This window comes from Alligator mississippiensis, chromosome 9 (genome assembly GCF_030867095.1).
Source record: "Alligator mississippiensis isolate rAllMis1 chromosome 9, rAllMis1, whole genome shotgun sequence".
Lineage (NCBI taxonomy): Eukaryota > Metazoa > Chordata > Crocodylia > Alligatoridae > Alligator > Alligator mississippiensis.
Genome location: NC_081832.1, coordinates 9,178,385 through 9,202,468, shown reverse-complemented (window position 1 = coordinate 9,202,468; position 24,084 = coordinate 9,178,385). Strand labels below are relative to the sequence as shown.

Sequence of the window (24,084 nt, the reverse complement as noted above, 5' to 3'; positions counted from 1 at the left end):
CCCTCACCTCATCTAAGTGGGCAGGTCTCCAGCGCACAAGGGGTATTTAAGACAGCAGAATGACTCCTTGGAAAGAAAAGAGTACAGGAATACTCCAAAGCGATCCCAGTACAAATAGTGGGAAGAGACAACAAAATCTTCTCCGAACTCAAATTCAAGAACTTTCAAGGGGCTCAAATTCAAGGAAAGTAAGTAGACCATCTATAAATGAAACATGCATTTTTTCACGGGTGTATATTTATCTGTAGGTGGTGAGATTCTCTCTCAGATCATAACCGTTGGCACGTAATCAAGTATAACATATGACAAAATTGAATATCCATGGAATATATATTTTTCTTTTTACAGCTGCGTTGTGTTTTGGAAAGCACATTCATTTTCTTAGGAATTGTGTAACAGCGTAACTGTTTGATCTTAGATTGCAACCTGCACGTCATGCCGATCAGCAAGAACTACCACAATCAACAAATAATGCCTCCTCAGCTGAAGACTCAGTTGAATATCACTTCAAAGGTGGTCAAGGGGGATTTGGAAAGTCTGAATCAGGACGTGAGGGGCTTCATTGAAAGCAATGCCAAGCTTTGCCAGCCCGATAGCATCCATATCTGTGATGGCTCAGAGGGAGAGAACAAAAAAATCCTGGCCCTCATGGAAGAACAAGGCATGGTCAAGAAGTTGAGCAAGTATGAGAACTGGTAAGTGATAGACATATTCAAAATTCATTAGTGTTTGCTGTCCATGGACATTTGCATATGTAGGAATGATGCTTGGGAAATGTAAACTTGTTTCCACATTTTTCTTCCCAAGCTAATTACAATTTTTCAACCGGGATATCCATACGTTACCATCACTCTATTGGTTAGTTACAGAAATCACCCAGTCCTATGAACAGAGACAATATTACGTGACCATACCTGGGCACCAATATAAGAAAGGTGCAAGAATAACAGCTGCCAGGTCCCTGCCACCTGTCTAGCTTCTGCCTCCCGGGACGCAAAACCTCCACGTTACATCTCTGTTGCGTGACTCCAGGCAGCAGTCATTAGCAATGTGTAACAAACAGAGAGTAAACACAGATTTTGAAGAATGCCACTGTTCTAATCAAAAGAGTATATTTAAATACTATTTTGATGGCATTCAAAATGCCCTGTAGTTGTTCAAATATTATTCATAAAAAACACATTATTCACATCATGCTGATGAGTTTGACTGGAACTTATTTGGCAAATATTTTGCTCAACTATTCCACCGCCTCTTCCCAAATAACTCACATGAAATGAGAATGTTAACGACAATTAAGCATTTGGGAATGACTTATAGATCAAGATTTATTCACTGAAGAAATCTGCAAAGAATTTTGAATAACTAAGAACACAAGAATTTTGCAATCTGTTTGCAGGGTATTTGTGGGGGAAAAGGGCAAAATTCAACAGATAAATTATTCACCGTTAATTATATGCCAAGCACTGCAGCAATGATGATTTTGACAGTCTGACTAGAACACTTTTGCACTAATTGAAGATTTCCCTGCACAGTTGAAAACAGAGAACAATGCGCTCAACTATAAATAGTTTAAACAAAATAACTCTCTATTGAGCCATGATAATGCTTAGTAGTGCAGCATCTCCACTCCAAAGTGCTTTGCTGAAGTAGGGGGCTAGATCTGAATCCCCCATTTGCTCTAGTACCGCGAGCACCTACACTGGTATTAAAAGTGTTTTCAGGATCTCCTTTTTCTACAGGCATCATTGTGCTGTTTCCTACGTAAAAGTGGTGTAATCTTGGTTTATGTTGATGTAATACGTGAGAACAGGGTCAAATCTTTTAACCCCCCCTGCAAGCTTTTAACCTCCTTTTACAGATGGTAAAATTGAGGTAAAGGGAAGGTTATACATGCAACTACAATTTATGAAGTCCAGTGAGGTACCAGTCCGTTCCACAATGTTTCACAGTTTTATCCATGACCAATCCTTTATCCACATAGTCTGTGGCTGCCTTGCAGCTATTGACTCTGTCACCTTTGTTTTATTCCTAAAAACACTATAGCTTGCTGTACCTGAAATGCGCCCTGAAAGGATTAAGCACATACTTATGACTTTTAATAACTGAAGCAGTTTCCTAATCTCTGTTAAAATATAGTTGGTTGACTCTCACTGACCCAAGGGACGTGGCAAGAATTGAAAGCAGGACCGTCATCATCACTCAGGAGCAGAGAGATACAGTCCCAATCCCCAAGACTGGAATTAGCAAGCTGGGCTGCTGGATGTCAGAAGAAGATTTTGAGAAAGCCTTCAGCGTCAGATTTCCAGCCTGCATGAACGGTGGGTTCAAAAAGAAAAATGATATACGTTTTTTATAACACCACAGGCACCAGCAGTAATAATATCATAACACAAATATACACATGGCTCCAATGTGCACACTGGAGCATCACAGGGGAGGCCACTATCTCATTGCACCAGGACCCAACATCCAGTCTTGAAGCTCAGCACACATGCACATGAGCGCACACACACATGCACACACTCACACACACACACGCTTATCAGCACCTCCCAGGTAAACTATTCCTTTGGCTTCTTTTATAGAATGGCAAAATGAATTTTGGATTAGTGGGTGACTTAAAATTGAGGAAAGAACCCAGGAGTCCTGACTCTGAAGGTCAAATCCTGTTCAGCAGAGAGCCGTGTATTTACACCAGCATGAAATTTGGTCCCCCGCTCCAATAGCCACTGCTACCTACATAGCAGAGAAAACTGCTATCGGTCAAAGACAAACCTTTTGCGATACATGCTGACAAATGGAAAGGATCTGATGTTATTTTTAGATATCATCAGAAACCAGATGTTTTTTAAAGAAGTGAGGAAATGTGGGGAACAGGAGGAGGCTTTATAATGAGGATTGCTCCAATAGTGCGTGGTTTCCTCTCCATCCCTGTCCTGTCTCACTCACTTGGCACTGTTCCTGTTTCACAGGCCGTACCATGTATGTCATCCCCTTCAGCATGGGACCTATTGGGTCTCCTTTGTCCAAGATTGGGATTCAGCTGACAGATTCACCATATGTCGTAGCCAGCATGAGGATAATGACCCGAATGGGAACGGCTGTCTTGGAAGCCCTAGGCAACGGGGAGTTTGTAAAGTGCCTTCATTCAGTTGGGTGCCCTCTTCCACTAAAAGGTTAGTAATAATAGCCACCATTAACTTTGGCTAATACTCAGGCAGACCTGTCAGAGGCGGCGAATTATCCCATAGCTGCCCACTGCAACTACTAGCGACCACTGGATGCAGGGCTGCCTGCTCCCCTGTGGCAATTGCTGTGTTCATGACTAGCACATTGTGTTTTGCAGAACCACTGGTGAACAACTGGCCTTGCAACCCAGATTTGACTCTGATCGCTCACATCCCTGATCGCAGAGAGATCATTTCCTTTGGCAGTGGTTACGGAGGAAACTCTTTACTGGGGAAAAAGTGCTTTGCTCTCCGAATTGCCAGCAGAATTGCCAAGGAAGAAGGCTGGCTGGCAGAGCACATGCTGGTAAGACCCGTTAAATCATAAGTCCATTTCAAAAAGCAATTAAACTACAGAACAGCTCAACATAAGCTCCCCATGGCCTGATATGATAGGGCTCTGAGATGCACAAATCACATAACATGTTTATCTAGAAACAGAGACCTGCTAATAAGTGAGCATTTTGAAGAGGCATCTTCAAAAATAGAGAAACAAGCAAGTTTTTTACCTAATTATTCTGAAAGTTGCTCCATACCTTCATGCCTGGGCAGGGGTCCAACAACTTCGAGCAGGGATCCATGGGAGTCAATATGCATGGCACAGTTTGCAGGACTGGTACTACAGGTTGGAAAATTGTCTTTTAAATAATAAAGCAGACCTGCACAAACACCTGCATTTTTGTAATGACTTGCAGTTGGCTGTTACATTTCTAAGCAATCCTCTGTTCTCTGTCCACTTGAAACATTTGCATTTGACTGACATAAAATGCTCCTGGAAAGTGAATTTCCAAGTTGCGTGATAGGATACTCACGGCAATAAATACACGCGTACAAGTTTTCCTGCCACAAATAGCACATGGCTTGTCTGATCAATCACAGCTGAGAAACTCAGCTCCAAGTCTGAATATTTTTAATCTGCAAATGTTTGAATTATAATATGCATTTGAAAAAATAAGGGATCCTCTCAGAGAGGAACTACTTGTCACATAAAATACAATTTGTAAATTAAGAAGATTGGCTCTATCATTACATCCTTTTTCTAGGGAAAAAAGCAAGCTTGATTAAATGCTTGTCTTTACCATTTGCATTCTTTAAACTTGCAAAAATGCAGGGAGGAAAATAAGACATATTCGTCAGGTGTGTTTGTGTTTCACCAGATTGTTGGTGTTACAAATCCAGAGGGTGACAAGAAGTATTTTGCAGCAGCGTTCCCTAGTGCATGTGGGAAAACTAACTTGGCTATGATGAACCCAACTCTGCCAGGGTGGAAAATTGAGTGTGTTGGGGATGATATTGCCTGGATGAAATTTGATGAGCAAGGTAATCTTTTCTGGAATTTACGGTTGAATTGTTGCAGGGACTAGTCCTGCTTGCATTGAAGTCAGCACCTGCATTTCCTATGATTTATCGACAAGATCTGGAACCAAGTCTGGGGGGAGGATGGGGAAGAGAGCTCCACTGGTGAACTGGGTGTTGTGTCCATACTCACTGTCCTTTAAATTCCAGGTAATTTAAGGGCAATCAATCCAGAAAACGGCTTTTTTGGAGTCGCTCCCGGAACATCAGTAAAAACAAACCCCAATGCTATGAAGACCATTTACAAGAACACCATCTTTACCAACGTAGCAGAAACCAGTGACGGAGGCATATACTGGGAAGGCATTGATGAGCAGCTCGCACCTGGAGTGAAGTTGACATCATGGAGAAACAAGGAGTGGCTCCCAGAGAATGGTAACGTGGCATGCCCTTTGCATTTTCACCTTTGCATTGTCACCTCCTTTCAAGTGAATTCTGCAGTCACAAAATATTTCTCATTTCTACAGGGGAAACCTGTGCTCATCCCAATTCTCGATTCTGCACTCCAGCCAGCCAGTGCCCAATCATCGACTCGGCATGGGAATCCCCTGAGGGAGTGCCGATTGAGGGGATAATACTTGGAGGTCGTAGACCTACCGGTAAGAGCTACACTCATTTATATGAAAGCTACAGTCCTGATCACTTTATGGATGTAATAGTGCTGGCAGAAACTGGGTATAAACATGGCTTTTATTACCACACTTTCCCTGGTTATTGAGGGCAGAGGAATAACTAGATTAGCCTTTAACCACCACATTTTCAGACGTGGCCACTGAAGTGTCAGTGTTCAACTCAGAACACAACAGGCCACCAGCCTCTCCCTATGCCTGAAGAAGGGTGTTTGTGCCAGAAAGCTTGCAAAGAACTGTTTAGCTGGTCTAATAAAAGATATCACATCTACCCAAAGAGCCTTGTCTGGCAGTGTTACCTTAACACAGATAGCAACATAATACAGATGACCTTAACCACAAGGCCATCCTTCTTCTTAATGTAATCAGTTGGGAACTGTAGAACTCCAAAAAACAGGTCCATGGTGTTGTAAATCAGCCGCCTAAAGATAAAGGTACTTCAAATCAGAGGCCACTTCTGAAAATTTTGGCCTAAGTTCTTTTTTAGTAAAAGAGGGAGGGAATGAATTGAATAAAAAGGTAGAGAAAGAGGAACTGAAGTATATGGCTCAGTGCCCACTGCGGTAACTCAGGTAGCAAAATCTGCTATTGCAAACCCTTCTCGCTCTTTAATTACAGAAGCTATTTTGCTCTCTACAGGTGTGCCTCTGGTATACGAGGCCCTTAACTGGCAGCATGGAGTATTTATAGGCGCAACGATGAGATCTGAAGCAACAGCAGCTGCTGAGCACAAAGGTAAATCAAGATCTAATTTGCTTTCCCATATCAAAAGTAGTCCCTGACTGTTGTTCACTACGAAATGAGCATATGCTAAAGTCTGGTTCTTGGGACATCATTTTGTAAACTGAGCATTTTTCACAATACAAAATATTATTCTTGGTGTTAAAAAAAAAATCCTAAACTAAGATGCAGCAAATTAACCATGTGTGGGTTGTGCGCAGTAACAAAGCTGCGTGGCCCATTAGGTGCTGAAGTCTGAGCCGAAAGCTTTGATATTACAGCTCATGCCTGACCTCAGACTAGACACTGAAACATTCGGGTTTGCCACAGAGCCCGTGGCAATGCAGGCTGGTTGTGAGAGCCTTCGGGCTCTGGTTTCGGAGCTGCTTCCGCTAAAGTCGTGGGAGCTCAGCATTGCTAAAATGTAAGCTCACACGTTGTGCTGCAGCTTCTCCCCGTGGTAAAAGCCTCCCCACCTTCCCAGAGCCCTTTGGCCCAGATCCTCAGGAGATATGTAGGTGCCTAAATCCCTTTGTGCATCCAGGAAGAGCACACACCAACTGCTGAAACTTCCTTAGCCTGACAAAGGGTTTTTGAACCCAAAAGCTTGCTTATAACTATTCTCCAACCATTTGGGTTGGTCTAATAAAAGATATCAAATTCACCCAAGGAACCTTGTCTACCTTTGTGCATCTGAGGCTTTTTGCCTACAGGTGAAAGTGCTACCCGAGGGCTAGCGATTCTATCACTGGCTCTGTGACACTACTCTTATATTTCCTTGTACATCCTCTAAACAGGTAAAATCCTCATGCATGACCCCTTTGCCATGAGACCTTTCTTTGGCTACAACTTTGGTAAGTATTTGGCCCACTGGCTCAGCATGGCACACCGCCCAGCCGCTAAGCTGCCGAAGATCTTTCATGTTAACTGGTTCCGGAAAGACAAGGAAGGGCAATTCCTGTGGCCTGGCTACGGGGAGAACTCCCGTGTGCTAGAGTGGATGTTCAACCGAATCCAAGGAAGAGACTGCGCCAAACTAACTCCCATAGGCTACATCCCTGCTGAAGGCGCCTTGAACCTAAAGGGGTTAGAAAACGTCAACACAGCCGAACTGTTCGAGATCTCCAAAGAGTTCTGGGAAAAAGAAGTGGGAGAAATCAAGAAATATTTTGAAGAGCAAGTGAATGCTGACCTCCCCTACGAAATAGAAAGAGAAGTTCTTGCACTGGAGCAGAGGTTAAAACAGCTGTAACTCACTGAGATATATTTGATCAATCCACACCAAAGGATGATGACAAACAATTTGCTGAATCATTAATGATAGCAAAACAATGCATGAATAGGGAGGATATTCAGTGGAAAAATAGGAATTAAATCTCATTCTGAAATGAAGAATCTGGGTAGCTTACCTAGAATAAAGGGCCACTCCAGAAGGAACTCCAGGCCCAGGGATTAATAATGACATATGCGAAATAAATCACATTATTTACCACAGTTGCACATGCATTCCCCCCAAAATGATATAATGCGCATGCAAATGACTTTTAAGACATCTGAATGATTATCTGCATCCACAGTTATATAATTCTGCATACGGATATGATCCCAGTATATGCAAATATTTTGCAGACATTTTTGCACACGCGGTTCTACAAACACAGACCTCAATGTTTTAAAGAAGAACGTATGTTTACATCTTACCAATGTTGGTTGCAGTAAAGAAAGAATGCCATAAGGTGTATATATTACTATCTAAACATATTTCATGGCTTTAAAATTGCTTGGGGAAAAAAGAGATTCTTTCCTAAATTTACTAGTGTGAAAGATTGCGTTGTATTATGAATGTATATTTAAAGTATTTTTGTTTTGTATGTCTTGTGGTCCTGCAGTCTCCAGAAGTTTTGCACAGACTGTTCTTGAAACCACTGAAATAAATATTTGTCAAAATATTCTTTCAGTTCCAGTATCCGTGCTGTCCAGAAAACTGCATGCATGTGAACTGGGCCTCCAATGAATATGCCTTCACAGGCTGAACGAGACATCGAGTCACACAAATATCCCATATCATCAAAATAGATTCAAAGTCACAGACATTTTCAACTATTCTCATTTAACATGGGAATCACTATACTGAATGAAGCTGGTGGCCCGTTTAGTCCAGCATCCAGTCTGTAAAACTGGTCATTACCATCTGCTTCATTAGAAATTGCAACTAGGTTGCAATAAGCAGTTATGGAATATTGTCTCCCAGGGAAAGTTTGTTCCTAATCCTCATATATTAGAGAGGGGCTCATTTGAGGAACTATAAGTGTTTATCTTTATTCCACAGCACATGGGTTTTCACTGGAGGTGTCGAACACTAGGAGCAAGGGTTGAATTAAAAGACCTGAAGCACTGAGACTCAATGAAAGGGGCAAGAAGTAGGAAAGAGCACGCATTTTTTTGCTCTCTTGCTTCCAGTGTTATACTCTCTCAAGCTTTCTCCTTCTCCAAAGTACCCCCTTGCTTGCCCACCACACTCTGAAGTACCCTGTTTTTTTTACTTTGAATACCTGGTCACTCAGCACATTCTGCGAATATTTGCTGAACAAAACAAAATGATTTATATCATGCAATTAAATGCTTTGGCGATTCTGCGTCCTGGCAAAACCAATAGAATTGGAGGCCATGCAACAGAAGACCTTCAAAACTTGTTAGGAGAGGTCACACATCTTGAGGAGCCTTTAATGATTCCTTAACAGGAACAAATTGAGAACTTGCATTTCTAAAGTGAATGAAAAGGCTGAAATGAATTCTGATGACAAACAGTGAAGCAAAACAACCTATATTAGACAACAGGGAGCTGAGCAGAAGACAATGGGGAATTGTGCAGATTGGGAAGAGGTGAATATAAACCAACTTCTTTGCTGCTTAAAAGCTGCCTGGCAAGGATAGGGCCCAATGCAACTTTGCACTATGGTGTTCTTCAGCCCATCTATCCATGCACACACTTGAAATAAAAAGTCAAAATGGTATACTGTATGTAAGTCAGCAGGGGAAGCACAAAACGAGCCAGGAGAAATGCAGACACCAGAAATTCCTTGGGGCCCTGAAAGACCCAGGAGGCTATCAGGACACTTTGAAACTAGAATGAGGTGCCTCTGGACTCCACCGTGGGGTTCATCATTTGAGGGTCCCATGCAAAGGGTTTGTTTGCTACTAATTTTTCCCTAGACATCCATTCTAAAAATATAACTAACTCAACGGGGGTTTCTGACCAGCTCAGGACCTCTGCAAATATCTGGCTTCCAGTGACCAAATGCCACTCCTGCCACAACCTGAAGAGTGAGGCCACACACCAAAGGCATTCTGAAAAATTGCCCATGATGCCTACCTAGCTTGGCGCAATACTGGAGAAGCATCCATGTGCATTTGGAACCCAACGCAGAATCAGACGCATATCACGAGATGCTAAAGGAGAAAAACAACACCTCACATTGGACAGATTCGTGCCGAGGCCCAACAGGACTAAAGGGAAGGGCAAGTCTGGAGCAGGACGCTTTCCAAGTGACACTCTAGTTTGGTTATGCTCCAAAAGATGACACCAACCACCAGTGCTGGCTAGCTATCAAAAACACTAAGCCAATACAAGTACAGGGTCAACTGTCCCACATACTAAAGTGACTTCTAGATATCACCAGACCAAGTCCTGAATTCCTTACTTTGGCAAAATCCTTGCTTTCTTCAATGGAAGCATCACTGGAGCAAGATTTTCTGGGTTTGGCCCATTCCTGTTGGATAGCGATGAATCTCTCATCCTCCATTCCTTGAAGTCAAAGCCAGGGTTCTCCAATAAAACCACTCTGTTGATATTATGGAGCATCAGGCACCAAAAAGATGACATTCCAGTCCAGTTTAACAGTAGTGTTTAGATCGCTTGTGGTCCCCTCCTTTCCCCGCCCTCACCCAAACACGAGTTTTTAAACATTGCTGTGAGGCTGACAGGCACACAAGATATTTAAGCATAAAGAGATTAGAGAAAATGGGGAAAATATACTGTGCACAAAGAAAATAACTTTGTACATGAATCATTCAGCAGCTCCTTTGTATGTAAATATACCAGAACCCATCAGCATCTATGGAGAGTGCAATTTGCATTTGGAATGATCAAAATGTTTAATATCAGCAGAGAAAATATTTCAGAAGAGAGAAGGCGGTGGGCTGAAATTTAGAAACTTAGTCAGCCGTGCCAAATGATGAGCTCAATGTCTCGCCGTCCAACAAACATCATGCTCCATAAAAGCAAAGTGAATTAGAACAAAATGTTTTTTAAATTGAAATTTGGAAGATTCCCATTGATTTTGAATAGAAACAGGGGGAAAACAGCAAGTGCAGTAAATCTCGACAAATTAGTAACGAGTGCTAAAACGCTGCCTGTTAAATGGGCTTTGAGGGAGTGAAGTGCTGGAGAGGCTCGCATGTGAAGTGTCCAGAACCACCACCGTTGAGATGTGGAAGTGAGTTTCCTCTTCTGGAAAATCAGGAGGCAAGCATTTTGTTAAACACCCAGGGAGCTATAAGGGACCATCATGAGCTGTAATATGAAAGTCAATGGACTTCTTCCCCCTCACACTGGCTGAGCAGCAAGCCTTTCATATTTTAGAACATGAGTTTGACTTTAATTCATGCAAGCGCAGTGAAAGTGAACTACTTGGAGATAGGCAAAAGATGCTGTCCGAGGTCTAAACACCGGTCTTACGATGGATGCAACAAGCAGCTACCAAGCTACTACATTCATCACCAGATTGGTCTGATCCTCCTGAAAGTCGAGGCATCTTGGAGGCTAGTATTTTGTTCATTTTAACAATTTCAGGACAATTTTTTCAGTCCTTGCTGCAAAGGGGCTTGATCTTGCAAAGCCTTTGTCAAACGACAGTCCCATTCATTATTAACTCAAATGTACACACCTGACTTCAATGGAGCTGGTGAGTAAGCACTGCTTGAATGAATAGAGGGTAAACAAAGAAAACCAGACAACCCTCACACAAATCAATACCCGCTCAGGGCAGAACTTTCACTACTTTCGTTCTAGGAAGAATCACAATCCTGTCACGCCTAAAGTACAATAAAGACATTTTTCGAAGAAGACAGCCACGTTAGAGAAAGGGTATTTACAATCGCAAAAATCTTATGTTCCAAAATCTTGGCTACCATAGTAACATTATTTATTCCAACACTTGCTGCAGTATAGTCAATCTGCTTCCTACCCGAAAGATGGTTACCAAAACCAGAGAAATACCTGGCTGGGAGACTACTGAAACACCGTAAAACGGTGTAGTTTAGATTCCAAATTAACAATCATCGTTGTAGATCATGAGCTACGATTCTGGCCCTGGATTAACCCCCCATAGACACAGGGCACCGTTTTTAAATTCACGCTGGCAAACTTTAGTCAACAGCATTTCAAATGATATCCAGTCACTTGTGTGAATATGAATGCAAAACAGTTAGGTACAAAAAACTGTTACCGCTCGTCTTATGCAGAATCCCACAGCTGTCACAGACTTACTGCCACAAAACTTGGGAAATACATTAGCATTAATAGAGGAAGCCTCTCTTGGAAGACTTAATTACCAAAATACACATGCATTAATATGTACAGTTTAAGCCCCAAATGAACATCCCAAAGATAACCACTTTCCCAAGGCAGAACGATGTGGGGTTTTTGCAGTGAAAACTTGTGCAGAGGACGTCTGGGTTTTATTTTGTGCAGCTTTAAGAGCCAGTAAATCCTATTCTACAGAATTCAACGTTCTTACGTTGTCCTCATCATTACATAGCTGAGCACTTTCCAGGCGCACTCCTCCATTAGGTGGAGTGATTAGCATCTGTCTCATCAGCTCTCATGCTCCTTTCCTCCACACCACTTTTACTCCTGAGGACCCTTGTCTCTGAAGACGGCCCTTGTGGAATGCCCACCTGCTTCAGTGCTCCCTCGCAGATTTACCAACCTGTAATATGGAGTTATTTCTGAGGCCATCTTTGAGGCCCTCTGTCTGGTAAAACAAACCTTCAAAAATACTGCAGTTTTTCTTCTGAGCCACTGCTTACTTTGCACTAACCTTTTTTTTTTTTCTTTAAAAGCAACTCAATACCACCCCACAGGCTACACACCAAAAGAACAGTGTTGAGTGCAGTTATGCAGCTCTTCCCTATAGGTTATACCTGAAACCAGCTCTAACAAACAACAACCCCAGCTCTATTTCCACAGAGAACTACTAGGTTCCCAGAGATAACAGATATTACTCCTGTTTTTTGTCATATAGCTAATTCTGGAAAATGGCTTTACGCTTAAGGAAGGAACCACTTGAATTTCCTTCCTTCCCTCTCAGTAAAGCCAAAAGGAGAACTTGTAACCATGATTCAGTTGGCTGGGACAATGCATGCTAGTCAAAACCAAGTATGCAAATACAAGCAGCTGGGCAAAAGGCATTTTGTCTACAAGAAACAAACACCAGGTTTTCCTGGGCCTCCCTGAATAGCGGAGAACCTGTCCACCTTCTTTTATAGCTGCATGATTCACTGGGGTAGATCTGAGCGGCAGTTAAATCTCGGCTGTATTTAAACAAGCTCGGAAATTAGATTGTACTTAACAGAGTGACCGAATGAAGGCAGTTCAGTTGGTTGCCACATCCATATTAGGGCTGTGCGAAATTTCGCCAGCCGTTTCATTTTGACACCATTTCGACCAATTTCGAGGTCAAAACAGCAAAATCGGAATGAAACAAAGGCCATCGAAATAACCTCGAAACAAAACGAGGCTAATCGAAATGTTTCAGCCATTGGCTGGGGATGGGTAGTCAGTCCAGCTGGGTTGACTTCTCATCCCCAGTGCACGATCTGGCATAGGATGGGGAATCAGCCCAGCTGGGTTGACTTCCCATCCCCTGCACTAGATCCCCATCCCTGGCACTAGATCACGCCGGGGGCAGAAGGCAGCCCCCACACTAGCTTCCCTATCCCCCGCACTAGCTGGGCTGCCTCCCACCCCCAGCGTGATCTAGCAAAATGTCGAAATGGCCTTTTTGTTTCGATGGAACGGAACGGACCAGCTGTTTTGACTCGAAACAAAATTCGAAACGGAACGCTGTTCTGTCGAACCATCAAAACTTAAGACGAAACGGAACGGTGCTGTTTCTCACGGCCCTAATCCATATGACCTCCCTTCGGCATCTGGGTGAAGAACCAACTTCAAGTCTATGATGAAAACGGCACCAGCAGGGATGAAGGGAGATACACGTGCACAGTTCTTGTGCAGCCTGCATCGCTGGATATGTATGCCGTTTCCCACAGGTGCCTGTGCACGCCACTCTGCTGCAGCTGGACCCCACCGTTGATCCCAGAGTCAACCCAAGGCTTGAATCTGTTTGCTAACAACCATTCAAGCCATTTGAAACCAGGACAGAGGCCAAAGGATGTTTTGACTCTAGAGTGATTCATTACATGTTTAGAGTGCATTTCACTGGGGTTGTCATTGATCTATTTCTTTTCATCTTCCTTTCATCTGTATTCTAGCGATCAAAATAACAGTAAATGTTGAGAAAAATGCATGCCTTTCCTTCCAGCTCTTTGAGTACTATGAAACGGAGCCAGATATGACTGAATTTTCTGCCCAGCTTAATCGCTGGAAAATGCAGTATTAGTAATAAATGGTGACTTCATTAAGGGATAAATCCTGATCATGTTGAAATTAATGGTAAAATCTCTCTTTGGCTTCCATGGGACAAAGATTTTGGCCAGAAGAGAAAAGACTCTGTATAGTCTTTGATGAATTTTGGTTCATATGTTCAGTCTCTGCTCTTGGCTCTCAAACTGAGCATCTACCGTTCTTTGCTTCTGGCTCCCTCGCAGCCGATAGAAATAAGATTCTGTGAATTAAACTAGAACATGCTGTCGGCTGAGCAGGAGGATATTTGAGAAATGCGGTTAACTGAACGGTTCAAAGCATGAATGCAACAGCCTCTCGCTCGTGAAGTGTAGAAGCAGGACAAAGATTTGGTTCTTTCATGTGGGCCCCCTACAAAGTCCCACCTAATTTCACCCTGGTTACCATTCGTGCTCTGGAATAAGACCAGCCACAGCATTGCTAGGTCAGGGAGTAGCAGCATCAATAATCCCACCTAGAGACAATTACAAGCAACTGCTTGGCCCAGTGCCTAACTCTAGAAGTTCCCCCCGTCATTTTTATAAGCACTGGCGTTTTCTTTATAGACTCTATATGCAGAAGTCTGCTGACATCTAAGTATGGGAGATGTTGCAGGAAGATTTCTGCAGAAAATTATTTCTGGCAAAGTAATGACTGCTTGGAGGAAAAAAGGAGTCACCATACAAATCTTGTTAGGGCCTTCGGCAGGGACTTAAAAGAAACATGCAGAGCAGAGATAAGCTAAAAAAGCAACAGCATCCAGGAAGGAAAGGCAGCTCATCCAGCTGGCTGCAACTCTAATTCCAGCCCGTGACAGACCCCTGGGACAGCTCCAAAGCCACTTAGCACAGGCGTGGAGCTCAGCCAGAAAGCAGATGCTGGCATGGAGAGGATGTTTCTGGCAACTCCAGATCTGAATCCTGTAATTGGCTTTAGAAGGAGACCTGGAAATAACTGCGACACGCTGCAAGTTTGGGTGCCACTAGATAGCCTCGTGAATGTGTCTGCCTGTTCCATGATGCTCACAAAAGGGGGCACCTTTAGGTACAATATACCACCAATATGCTAATATGACTGCTTGATGTACTTCTTTTGGAGGGGGTGCATGTGTGGTAGTGGGGGGAGAAAGAGGGGAGAGCAGACTGAGGAGCAGCATATCTGTTAGTGATGCGGAAACCACTGGCAGCAGCTCACAGTGCAGTTTGGCAGGGTACTTACTTACATCAAACGTCCGCAGAGTCCAAGTTCAACAGGCACCCGGTATTTAGAGATAATCGTATTTCCCCCTAACTGGCCTGCACACGGTGGCCATTGTTTACCCATACACAGAAGACTATTAAAAGGCTACCTCCATCCCACTTAAAGACTCAAAATCGGTGGGGTATGGGCCTCACGCAGGGCTGAGTTTTTCACTGCAGTTAACGAAGAGCAACCCATGGCAGGGGAGGTGAGCACTGAACTCCCTGTGCCTGTCAGATTGCTGAGATTATTTGATTGAAAGGAATGAGTTGAATATGCAGGCAGAGTGCTAATGAAAAATCAATAGCAAGGCATCACATCTCCAAAGAGTGAGCAAAATACCTACTAGAAGGACTTAGATGTAGACCATCCTTGGAGAAAAAACGCACAAAAAACCAAACAACAGCTTATTTTGGTCACTGTGGTGGAGTGGCCACCCCAGGAAAATCAAAATGAATGGCTTGCACTTGGACTGCCCCTCTCACATAAGCAGCTTTAAGTGTTTTGCAAATGCCAGAACTGATCCCAAGACCATTGAAACCTGCCTTGAGCAGGGGGCTGGACGAGATGACCTCATGAGGTCCCTTCCAGCCCTACTTTCTTCTGAGCCTATGAAAACCAGTGGCGTACTCTTAGTTGACTTTGGACTACACCAGTTAAGTCTCACATTAGCCCTGTGACATAGATAAATATTACCCCCTTTTTCCTGAGGCACTGGTGGGCGATTAAATGCATCCAACTGACTTGGCAACAGAGGCAGGGAAGGGGTCCTGATAGTCATCGCTTTGCTGTATCCAGTAGACTCCAAAGCTATAGAAAGAGGAAGTCTACAACAGTGAGGGTGTAGGATAGTATGGGAGAAGAGGACAATCGAGGTTGTTCATCTTATTATTATAACATGTTTATTCTCTGATGCCCACCCCTCCGATCAGGTATTTGGAAGCTCCAAAACGAAGTCTTTAGACACTGTACAAGTACATAGGGAGATGCAATTCCTGACCTGCGGGATAAGAGATGCAGATTAGAAAAACCCTCCTTAAGCATCACGTCACAAGTCTCTAGGAGCAGCCTCCCAACTGCAGTCCATTCAAATGAAAGGACTGCCGAAGACACGGGAAGGACTGAGAAGCACATGTCCCTAGAGATGGTGACGATGGTACAGGTTTTGGAGTCCTGAGTTACCAAATTAAAAAAAAAAAAAAATCAGTATGAGGAAGAAAGATACTTACAGGGCATTTGTAAAGCTGTCTGCCCAAGTGCCTCCATTTCAGTAAGATGAGCAATGTACTTCTGAAGGAACAGTACAGCTGAAACTTTATTGCTGTGAAGCAATTAACCATTGCGTTGTAGCAGGCCCAAGTACAATCACTCCTGCCATTGGCCTGCTGGGTCCTTCTTTGATTCCCTCTCCTTTGCTTGGCTTATTACTCTTTTTTTTTTTTTGCTTCTTTGTTAATCTCACCTAATTTGAAAATGGGAAATTGATTTCTTATGTATCCATTACAAAACCACATCATTTCTTTATTACAACAAGGGTTATATTTCATAAGTCAGCCATGGAAAATTAAAGCCACTCCTGGTGCTTTGATGAGATAATGGAAAGAGGCTCTAGAGATGAAGGGGCTGGCAGCTGTTGGCTGTCATGTGGCTTGCACCGCAGTTTAACTCTTTGCAGCCAGCCAACTCGAGGGCAGCTGCCTGGCTTGGCTTTGCAGTTGCAAACTGTTCCTATCCCTCATGTCAAACCCTGGGTTACATTGTGAGCATTCGGAGACTGTCACATTACTACTAGATGGGGAAGGCAGCCCCTCTGCTCAAAATAAATTCATTAAGTTAAAATGCCGGCAGTCAGTCACCTTAGTTTTGTCAATAAAAATTTGAAAGGGTGACCAGCATCAGCTACAGGGATGTTGGGGCTATTTAAATACACAGTTGCATAGAGAGGCCTTGATCGGCATCATGATACCATTGTCAAGATACAGTGTAAAGCAGGGGTGAGCAAAATATGGCCTGCGGGCCAGATCTGGCCTGCCATCTAATTGGATCCGGCCCATGGGTGGGTGGTGACTCCCGTAGGTGCATGGTGCCAGGTGGCCGGGGCTGCTTGTGGCATGCCAGGTGCTCTCGCTCTCTCTCTCTGGGCTGTGGCTACCACTAGGGCAGGAGCAAGCACCTGCCTGCAGCTGCAGCACGCCCTATCCCCATCCCTTCAGTCCAGATCCGGGAGCTGCCAGCCACATCCACAGCTGCCCAAATGCAGTCAGCAGCTTCTGGATCAGGGCTTTGGGCACCAGGGGAGGCAGGGCATGCTACAGCTGCGGGGATGTTTGGGCTTCTGCTGTGGTTGCGGTCCACAGCTGTAGCACATCCATCTCCCCCCTCCGGCACCTGGAGCCCTGACCCAGAAGCTGTTGTTCATGTTTGGGCAGCTGTGGGCACAGCTGGCACTTGCTGGGCCCCTCCTGGGAGGGACAGGGGCATGCTAAAGCGGGCAAGTTCAGGCTTCCACATCGGTCACAGTCCCAGGAGGGAGGAACAGGCAGAGAGAGAGATGTGGCTGTTAACAGGTCACCAAAAGTCATCAAGTGGCCTGCCAGCCCAAATAACTTCTCACCCTGTAAAGCATAGCTCTTGCTCTCAGCCATAGCAGGCCATAAGGTGAAGAGCCTCCAGCCTCAGTGGTACAAAGGCCCAAGCTGAATGGCCCATTAAGCCAGCAATGCTCCGCTTTTATAGGTGACAGCACACAAGGGAGTGATGTAACTAGTGCGGCCTTTAACTTCTCAGCCTGAATGACTAGGTAGCTACTTCTAGCTAGTTTTACTGAGAAGAGATTTCAGGCAACGTCCAGATCAGGGCTCCAACAGGTTTCTGGAGCTGCAGCAAAACACCTTAATCCCTCTGCCACCACACCCCAGCAAGCAGGAGCCCTACAAAGCGTGCATTACCTGGGCCGAAGTGTTAACAACACATCCCAGCTTGGGTGTGTTTAAGGATAAAAAACAGGGTAGTAAAACCAATGCCACAGGGTGGTAAAAGTTCATTTTTAAGAGGGATTATTATTATCTCTGTGCTGAAAAGTACGTTGTTTGCTCAGCAAACATAGGCGATGTCAGCATGACAGGCACGCACGCTGGACCAACGACAAATCAGGAACCTGATGGTTCCTCTGAAAGATAATCCAGCTAAGCCTACACTTGGCAAGGGGTTACATCGTCATGGGCTTGCAAAGTTCACTGAAGGCTCCATGAAGATGAGGAGCTCTAGGACTTGTAGGTAGCAAAGAGAATAAACATCTTACATTTCCTGAGCTGACACAAAGACATCAGTGAGCTAGTGTCATGCATTGAATCAGGAACCGCACATTTTTAAATGTCCTGTAATTAGATGCAATATTGTAGAGACAGAGACTGAGTAAGACATTAGAAATGGGCAAATATATTGCAACAGTTCCTGGGTGGGCAAACTCTGAGAACCAACTGCTGTGAAACCCTGGAACCCCCCTGAAGTTTTCTTTGCCACATCATGAAATGTGCCAGTGCTCACCCCACATCCAAGTGCAATACCGGTCTATTTACTCTCCTCCTGCTCTGTTGAAGTATTGCTTATCTATATCAGGGGTGTCAAGCGCACGGCCCGTGGAGCTGTATGTTTTGGCCCATGGGTCTCTGGACTGACCCCATGAGTCTGCAGCATGCAGGCTGGACCTGGCACTGTAGGCAGTGCGGGGGTCAGTCTGGGGCACGGGTTGCATGCAGGGCCCTACCAGATGGGCACTATCTGGACAAGCTCCCAGAGCCAGCGCGTGCCTGCAGCACTAGGTCTAGCCCACATGCCGCAGGCAGCACATGCCCTGTGCCAGTCCCATGCAGCACGTGCACAGCAAACCCTGGGGCTAACGTATGCTGCATAAGGTACGTGGGCCGATCTCAGTGCCACGCGTGCTGCACAAGGGGTCAGTCTGATCCGGCTCACAGACCAACCCAGTGACCCTCATCTGGCCGGCAGAGTTTGCCCCCCCCCCCGATTTACACAGCTTCTGGTAAACAGGAAATCAACCCCTGGGTTATCAGTTCGCTCGGGCAAATGATTCTTAAAAGGCACGGTACTCATACATAGAGACGGTCAACATTTTTTTCAGTGAGAGAATTTATTCCTCCCCTTTTGTTAAGAATAAAACAAAATACATGGAAGAAAAAACAGCGAGTCATCTTACTTTCCTCCTTTTGCTTTTCTCCATGTAATTAATTTTTTAAGTTAACTTCAGCTTTACAAAGCTAATGGTGACAAGTAAGCTGGCTAATGTTGCAAAGCTATAAGGATACTCTGCACAGTGAAATTCACATTTATGATATTAGGACTTAGATCATTTCATCCTGTTAGAAGTAAATTAGTTGAGATCGGTAAAATCAACATTAGTTTCAAAAAGCTTTAGGCAGTCCTCATATTCACTCTTCTTTCTCTTAAACACCAGGGGGTTCTAATGCAAAGAAATACACTGTGTATAGCTAGCTAGCTACCTTCATTGGAAAATAAAATCCTGGTTAAAAACACTCCAGCGAGGGACAGAACTTACACATAAACTGATGTAAGTGATGGGAAACTGGTTCAATCTGTAACATAAGTTCAGCGCACATAAAATACTTTCAAAACGGCCGAAACCAGTTTAAGACAAACCTGGATGGATGTAGTATCAGACTTAACTGATTTAATTGTTTATTCAACTTCTGTCCCAGATCCCGTCCAGATTCAAATTAACTCATGGTCCCCCAGCATCCCAGGATGCTTTGCACCTCCCCAGCAAACCCCCATCCCCTCACAGGGTGGGCAGCCTAACCTTGACCCCAGCTCTGCTCCAGGAGAATGGGGTGGCGTGCTCTGGTGCTCCCTGGCTCCTGGCCTGGGCCACTGCGGACACGTAGCTGCATTTCTGGAATCAAATATGAATGTCTGTTCACTTGCTTATCGGCTCAATCTATGAAGCTTAGACTAACTTGCGAAGGTTGAACTGATTCAGCCTTGGGGTTTTTGTCTGTCTGTACTTAGCCTCCAAGTCTTTCAGTTTAGATTCCAATCTGAAGTTTGCAACCAGACTTACAATGGCCTGTAATGCCCGATATGTAGCACAGCAAACTTGTTTCTAACAGTAAATCCTATACTTGAAGAGGAAGTCATTTGTTTAGCTCTCTGCTGTGTGCAACTCGTCCTGCAGCTGATAGCTGAGGCAGGTCCAAAGATAAGTAAGCAGAAAATATTTGCAACCATATTGACCCTTGAGAACAAGTAGATAAGGCTGATAATGTGGCAAGTGAAATTCCGCTACAAAGTCTGTTATGTAAAATACTCACTGCTGCCAAAGGCTGTTCAAAGACGGCAGAAGGATTTGTTGTTTGTTGACTGATTTTATTTGCAAGGCAGTGATACCTCCAGAGACAACCAAGAGGAAAAGTAAGCATTCTAGTCATCGCCAATGGAAGTCTCTTCCCTAAAGAGATCACAGTCCACAGGCACAAGACTGAAAATGGTTGGGATGACCGGAGACACCAGAGGCTTGTCCAGGGTTGCCCAGTGGGTGGATGACAAAGATGGAAGTGGAGACCAGTTCTCCTGACTTCCAGCCAACCGCTTTTTTTTTTGAATACTGCTGCTTCCCATTAGGTCCATTTTGTACAATACTGAGCATGTTGTTAAGATACAAAATGCAAAAAGCCTATACTCAAAGGAGCTTCTAGTAGAGCGGTAGATCAAGCACAGAGGATATGCTACTTGTGAAAGGCTGAAGATGAACTGGAAAGACCTGAGCACCTATATTACAGGATTTACCATTCTAAATACAAGAAGAGAAATGAAAACTCAAAAGGGACGCAAGTCAATACAACAGCATTGGTCAATAGGAATTTTACAGAGGGTCCAGCCATGCAGATGGGTTTTCCTGAGCAGAATCTCCCTCAGCCCCTGTACACCAAGATTCATGAATACTTCTAAGAGAAAACAACTCATAATGCCTATCTCCTTACTACTCTGATGCCTTCCATCCTCTGCCTTTTGCTTCTACCAATTTTCCCCCTATTCACACCACTTTCTTCCTCTAGGATCTTAACTAAGTGTCTAATTTGGATTAAGCATGTCACAGTGGGATTCAAGGTCCTGGATGGCCAAAATGTTAGTTTCCAGTGAAACACAGGATCAAGGTAACTACATCATCACCAATTTATACAACCTCGTAAGTGGACTTTATCTAGGGAAACCACAAAGAGGTTCAGGCTGTGCCAGCTTTTGACATATAAAAGGAGGGAAAAGCATATTAAAATCAAGGACACCTTGTTTTAGAGGTGTTGGCACATTGATTCCTGGCGAGTTGTAGCTAAGTTACACTTAAGATTTTAAAATGTGTTTTCAAAGGGATTGAAAGCCTCATGTTTTGGGGCACTAAAATCAGCTTCGGAGACATCAGAAGACATTTCCACTCGGAGCAGGGTACTGTAACATACTACTGCTACCAGATTTTTGCACATTTCCCCAGCAAACTCGACTAAAGCAGCTCTCAGGCCTGATTCAGCATGACAGTTCCTCTGAGGAGAGATATATTGAAGTCTTATTCATGACTGAATGGAAATTGTAGGGACTGGTCCCACATTCATTACTGTATTGTGGCCCATGGTCTCTTGCCCGCTCTTGGGGATATTTGAGCTTGGCAAAAAAACATGCGGGAATGCAGTTCCAGCTCATTCATGGTGGTGAAACATGTTTGTTTGCCTGCTTGTCAGATTCCTGTTTGCAGCTGGCCGCATTCATTACATGGCTGTACTTTGGTCTGAGATCACTTCATTGGAAGGTATTAACTTTTCTTCCTATCAACCAGAGTAAATATTTTATTTTCTGCAAAGGAACACACACAACTTGGTTAAATACGCTAATAGAATGTATTACATTTATTTGCATTCAACCTTTTCAGCAAGCCGAGTAGTACATTATGGGGTGAATTACCATGCAAAACTCATCGCTTTCACAGAATTGGTAGTGACCTCGCTAGCAGCGGTAGGACTGAGGGAACTGGAGGTAAGGATACCAGCTGAATGAAGATGGGGCAGTAGTGCTCTGGCTTATTCTGCATTCAGCGCTTCCTGCTCCCTGCTCCTTTCTGCTGTCCCTGGCTGGGATGGGATTGCTCCTCATAGAGCAAAGGAAGGCATGCGAGTGGGAAGATGGCACAGGATGTTAATCTGCTGTGCTGGTCCACCTTCCCCTCCATGCACAACAGCAGCTTTATTGGGCACATCATGCAATGCAGACACCCTATTGATTACTTAGCACGGATAGCTTCAGTTGCTGTCCGTACTTTCTCCCCCATCTCTCTACCGCAGCAGAGAGCAGATCTGGGCTGGGACCTCTTTGTGCAACAGCTATTTGAATATAAAAGTATATGATGCATTTAGGATGTCTGGGATCTCCAAAGAGGCCAGGTGAAATAAAGGGGACAACTTCAACAGGACATGGTGGGTATCCAACTCCCTTAGTTGCTTTAAAAATTCTAGCCTATTAGCTTTTGTGCCTTAAGTTTGGGATAGCTGGTGCAATAAAGCATGCCAAAATAAAAGCTTCATACCTACAGGTTTCAAATTCTACCACAGCACTGTGCTATGCTACTCATACACCTCCTTCCCTACCCTATGACTTAAGGGAGTTAAGTTACCAAGACCCATGTGGTCCCTGACCTCTTACCGTGCCATATGAGAGATCAATTGCTATATAAACTGGGCATGGGATCCTGTCCCATGGCAACTGGGAAGAGTAGCACTCGAGCCACTGACTCTCTCTCAGAGGGTGATGCACCGTGTGGACTCTGTATAATGACCAAAGGTGAAGATGATGAATCCCTCGTATCATCCAGATTCCCCTCCACACCAAGATTCCCCTTGGCTCATATTCTTATGGTGCTGGAACTGACATCCGATTTCTTAATATGATCTTTTTTACACTGTCTTTATAACAAGCTTTATTACATATAGATGAAGACACTCAATCACTTAGGAGGACTTCAAAAGGGAACATCAGGTAGTGAGCAGTTGAAGGCATGGAGTGTATCTATACCCCATCACCAGCATGCTAGGGAGAGATGTTCCCAAGCACACACTAGCCACCAATTTCCGATGGCCAATCCCAAACCCAGAAACACTGTGGTGAAGCCACTCTGTGCAGGGTTTCCCATACCAGATACCCCTCTTCTAGGCTTGAGATCGGTCACAGGAGACACTGCCACATTTCTGGGTTTGGCACACGAACAGGAATGGTGGGCTCCATGGTGTTGGGAGCACCCTTCCCTCAAGCGTGCCAGAGACAGTGTGTAGACATGCCCATGTAGCTCAGCTAAGCTTGAACAAATGTCACTTGTTTTGACAAGCAGGGAGCAGCTCGCTATAGGCACACACGCACATACACAAGTGCATACACACGCACGCACACATACACACTCTTTTTCCTCCCACCCTCCAAGTACAGAGCCATAATATCACAAAGTATGCATGCTGTCACATAGCACCTAAGTACACATTAAGGAAATCTTGACCAAAGATTAAAAAAATAACATCCCTCAGACAGCTGTTGTTGTGCACTGGAAAACTAGAGCTCTGGACTGGTTATGCATTGTGCCTGCCAGCGTGTCAGCTAGTCTGGAAGTGCTGCTCTATTTGACTAGTATGAGAGTTTGGAGTAGAAGGTAATTAATGTCCATTACAAAATGACTGTCAGAACCTCCATCATTTTTCTCATTAGGGTAGTAAAGGAGTTACTCAGATATGGAAAGATAAGGAGTCTTTACTATATATTAGCTCTATACAGCCCTGTAAGTTATGGTGCTTAACAACTTCCTACGTAGTTCACAAGAGGAGTCAAATCCTGCTTTCAGTTATAACTACCTCAACACTACTCAGACCAACCAGACTTCCCAGGACAGACTTGGAACAGAATTTAGACCATCTGATAATCAGTGCCAGAGATGGTCTTTTTTTTTTTTAAGTCCTTTTTCTTATGTATGCAGATAACATTTGTGATGTGCCTCGGGGAACTGCTTTACACAACAGCATTTCATTCCCCTCCAGAATCTCTAGCTGTTCCCTGCTACAACAACATTTCCATCCAAAAATGTTGGCAAGTCGGAGAGACATAAAAGGATAGATTATGTTATTGTATCTTGCTCCCATGATCTTTGTCCCAGTTTGACAGCAGT

At 44.1% G+C, this 24,084-nt stretch overlaps 1 protein-coding gene across 1 annotated transcript; it reads left to right on the top strand.

Annotated features, from left to right (window-relative positions):
• The first annotated feature begins 68 nt into the window (after positions 1–68).
• Positions 69–7,884, top strand: PCK1 (phosphoenolpyruvate carboxykinase 1). Its single transcript, XM_014609709.3, has 10 exons — positions 69–188; positions 419–695; positions 2,140–2,321; positions 2,976–3,179; positions 3,350–3,537; positions 4,388–4,550; positions 4,737–4,961; positions 5,054–5,185; positions 5,855–5,950; positions 6,733–7,884. The coding sequence occupies exons 2-10, from the start codon at positions 436–438 to the stop codon at positions 7,185–7,187; spliced, it is 1,905 nt and encodes a 634-aa protein (XP_014465195.2). The 5' UTR covers positions 69–188; positions 419–435; the 3' UTR covers positions 7,188–7,884.
• Positions 7,885–24,084: the final 16,200 nt, after the last annotated feature.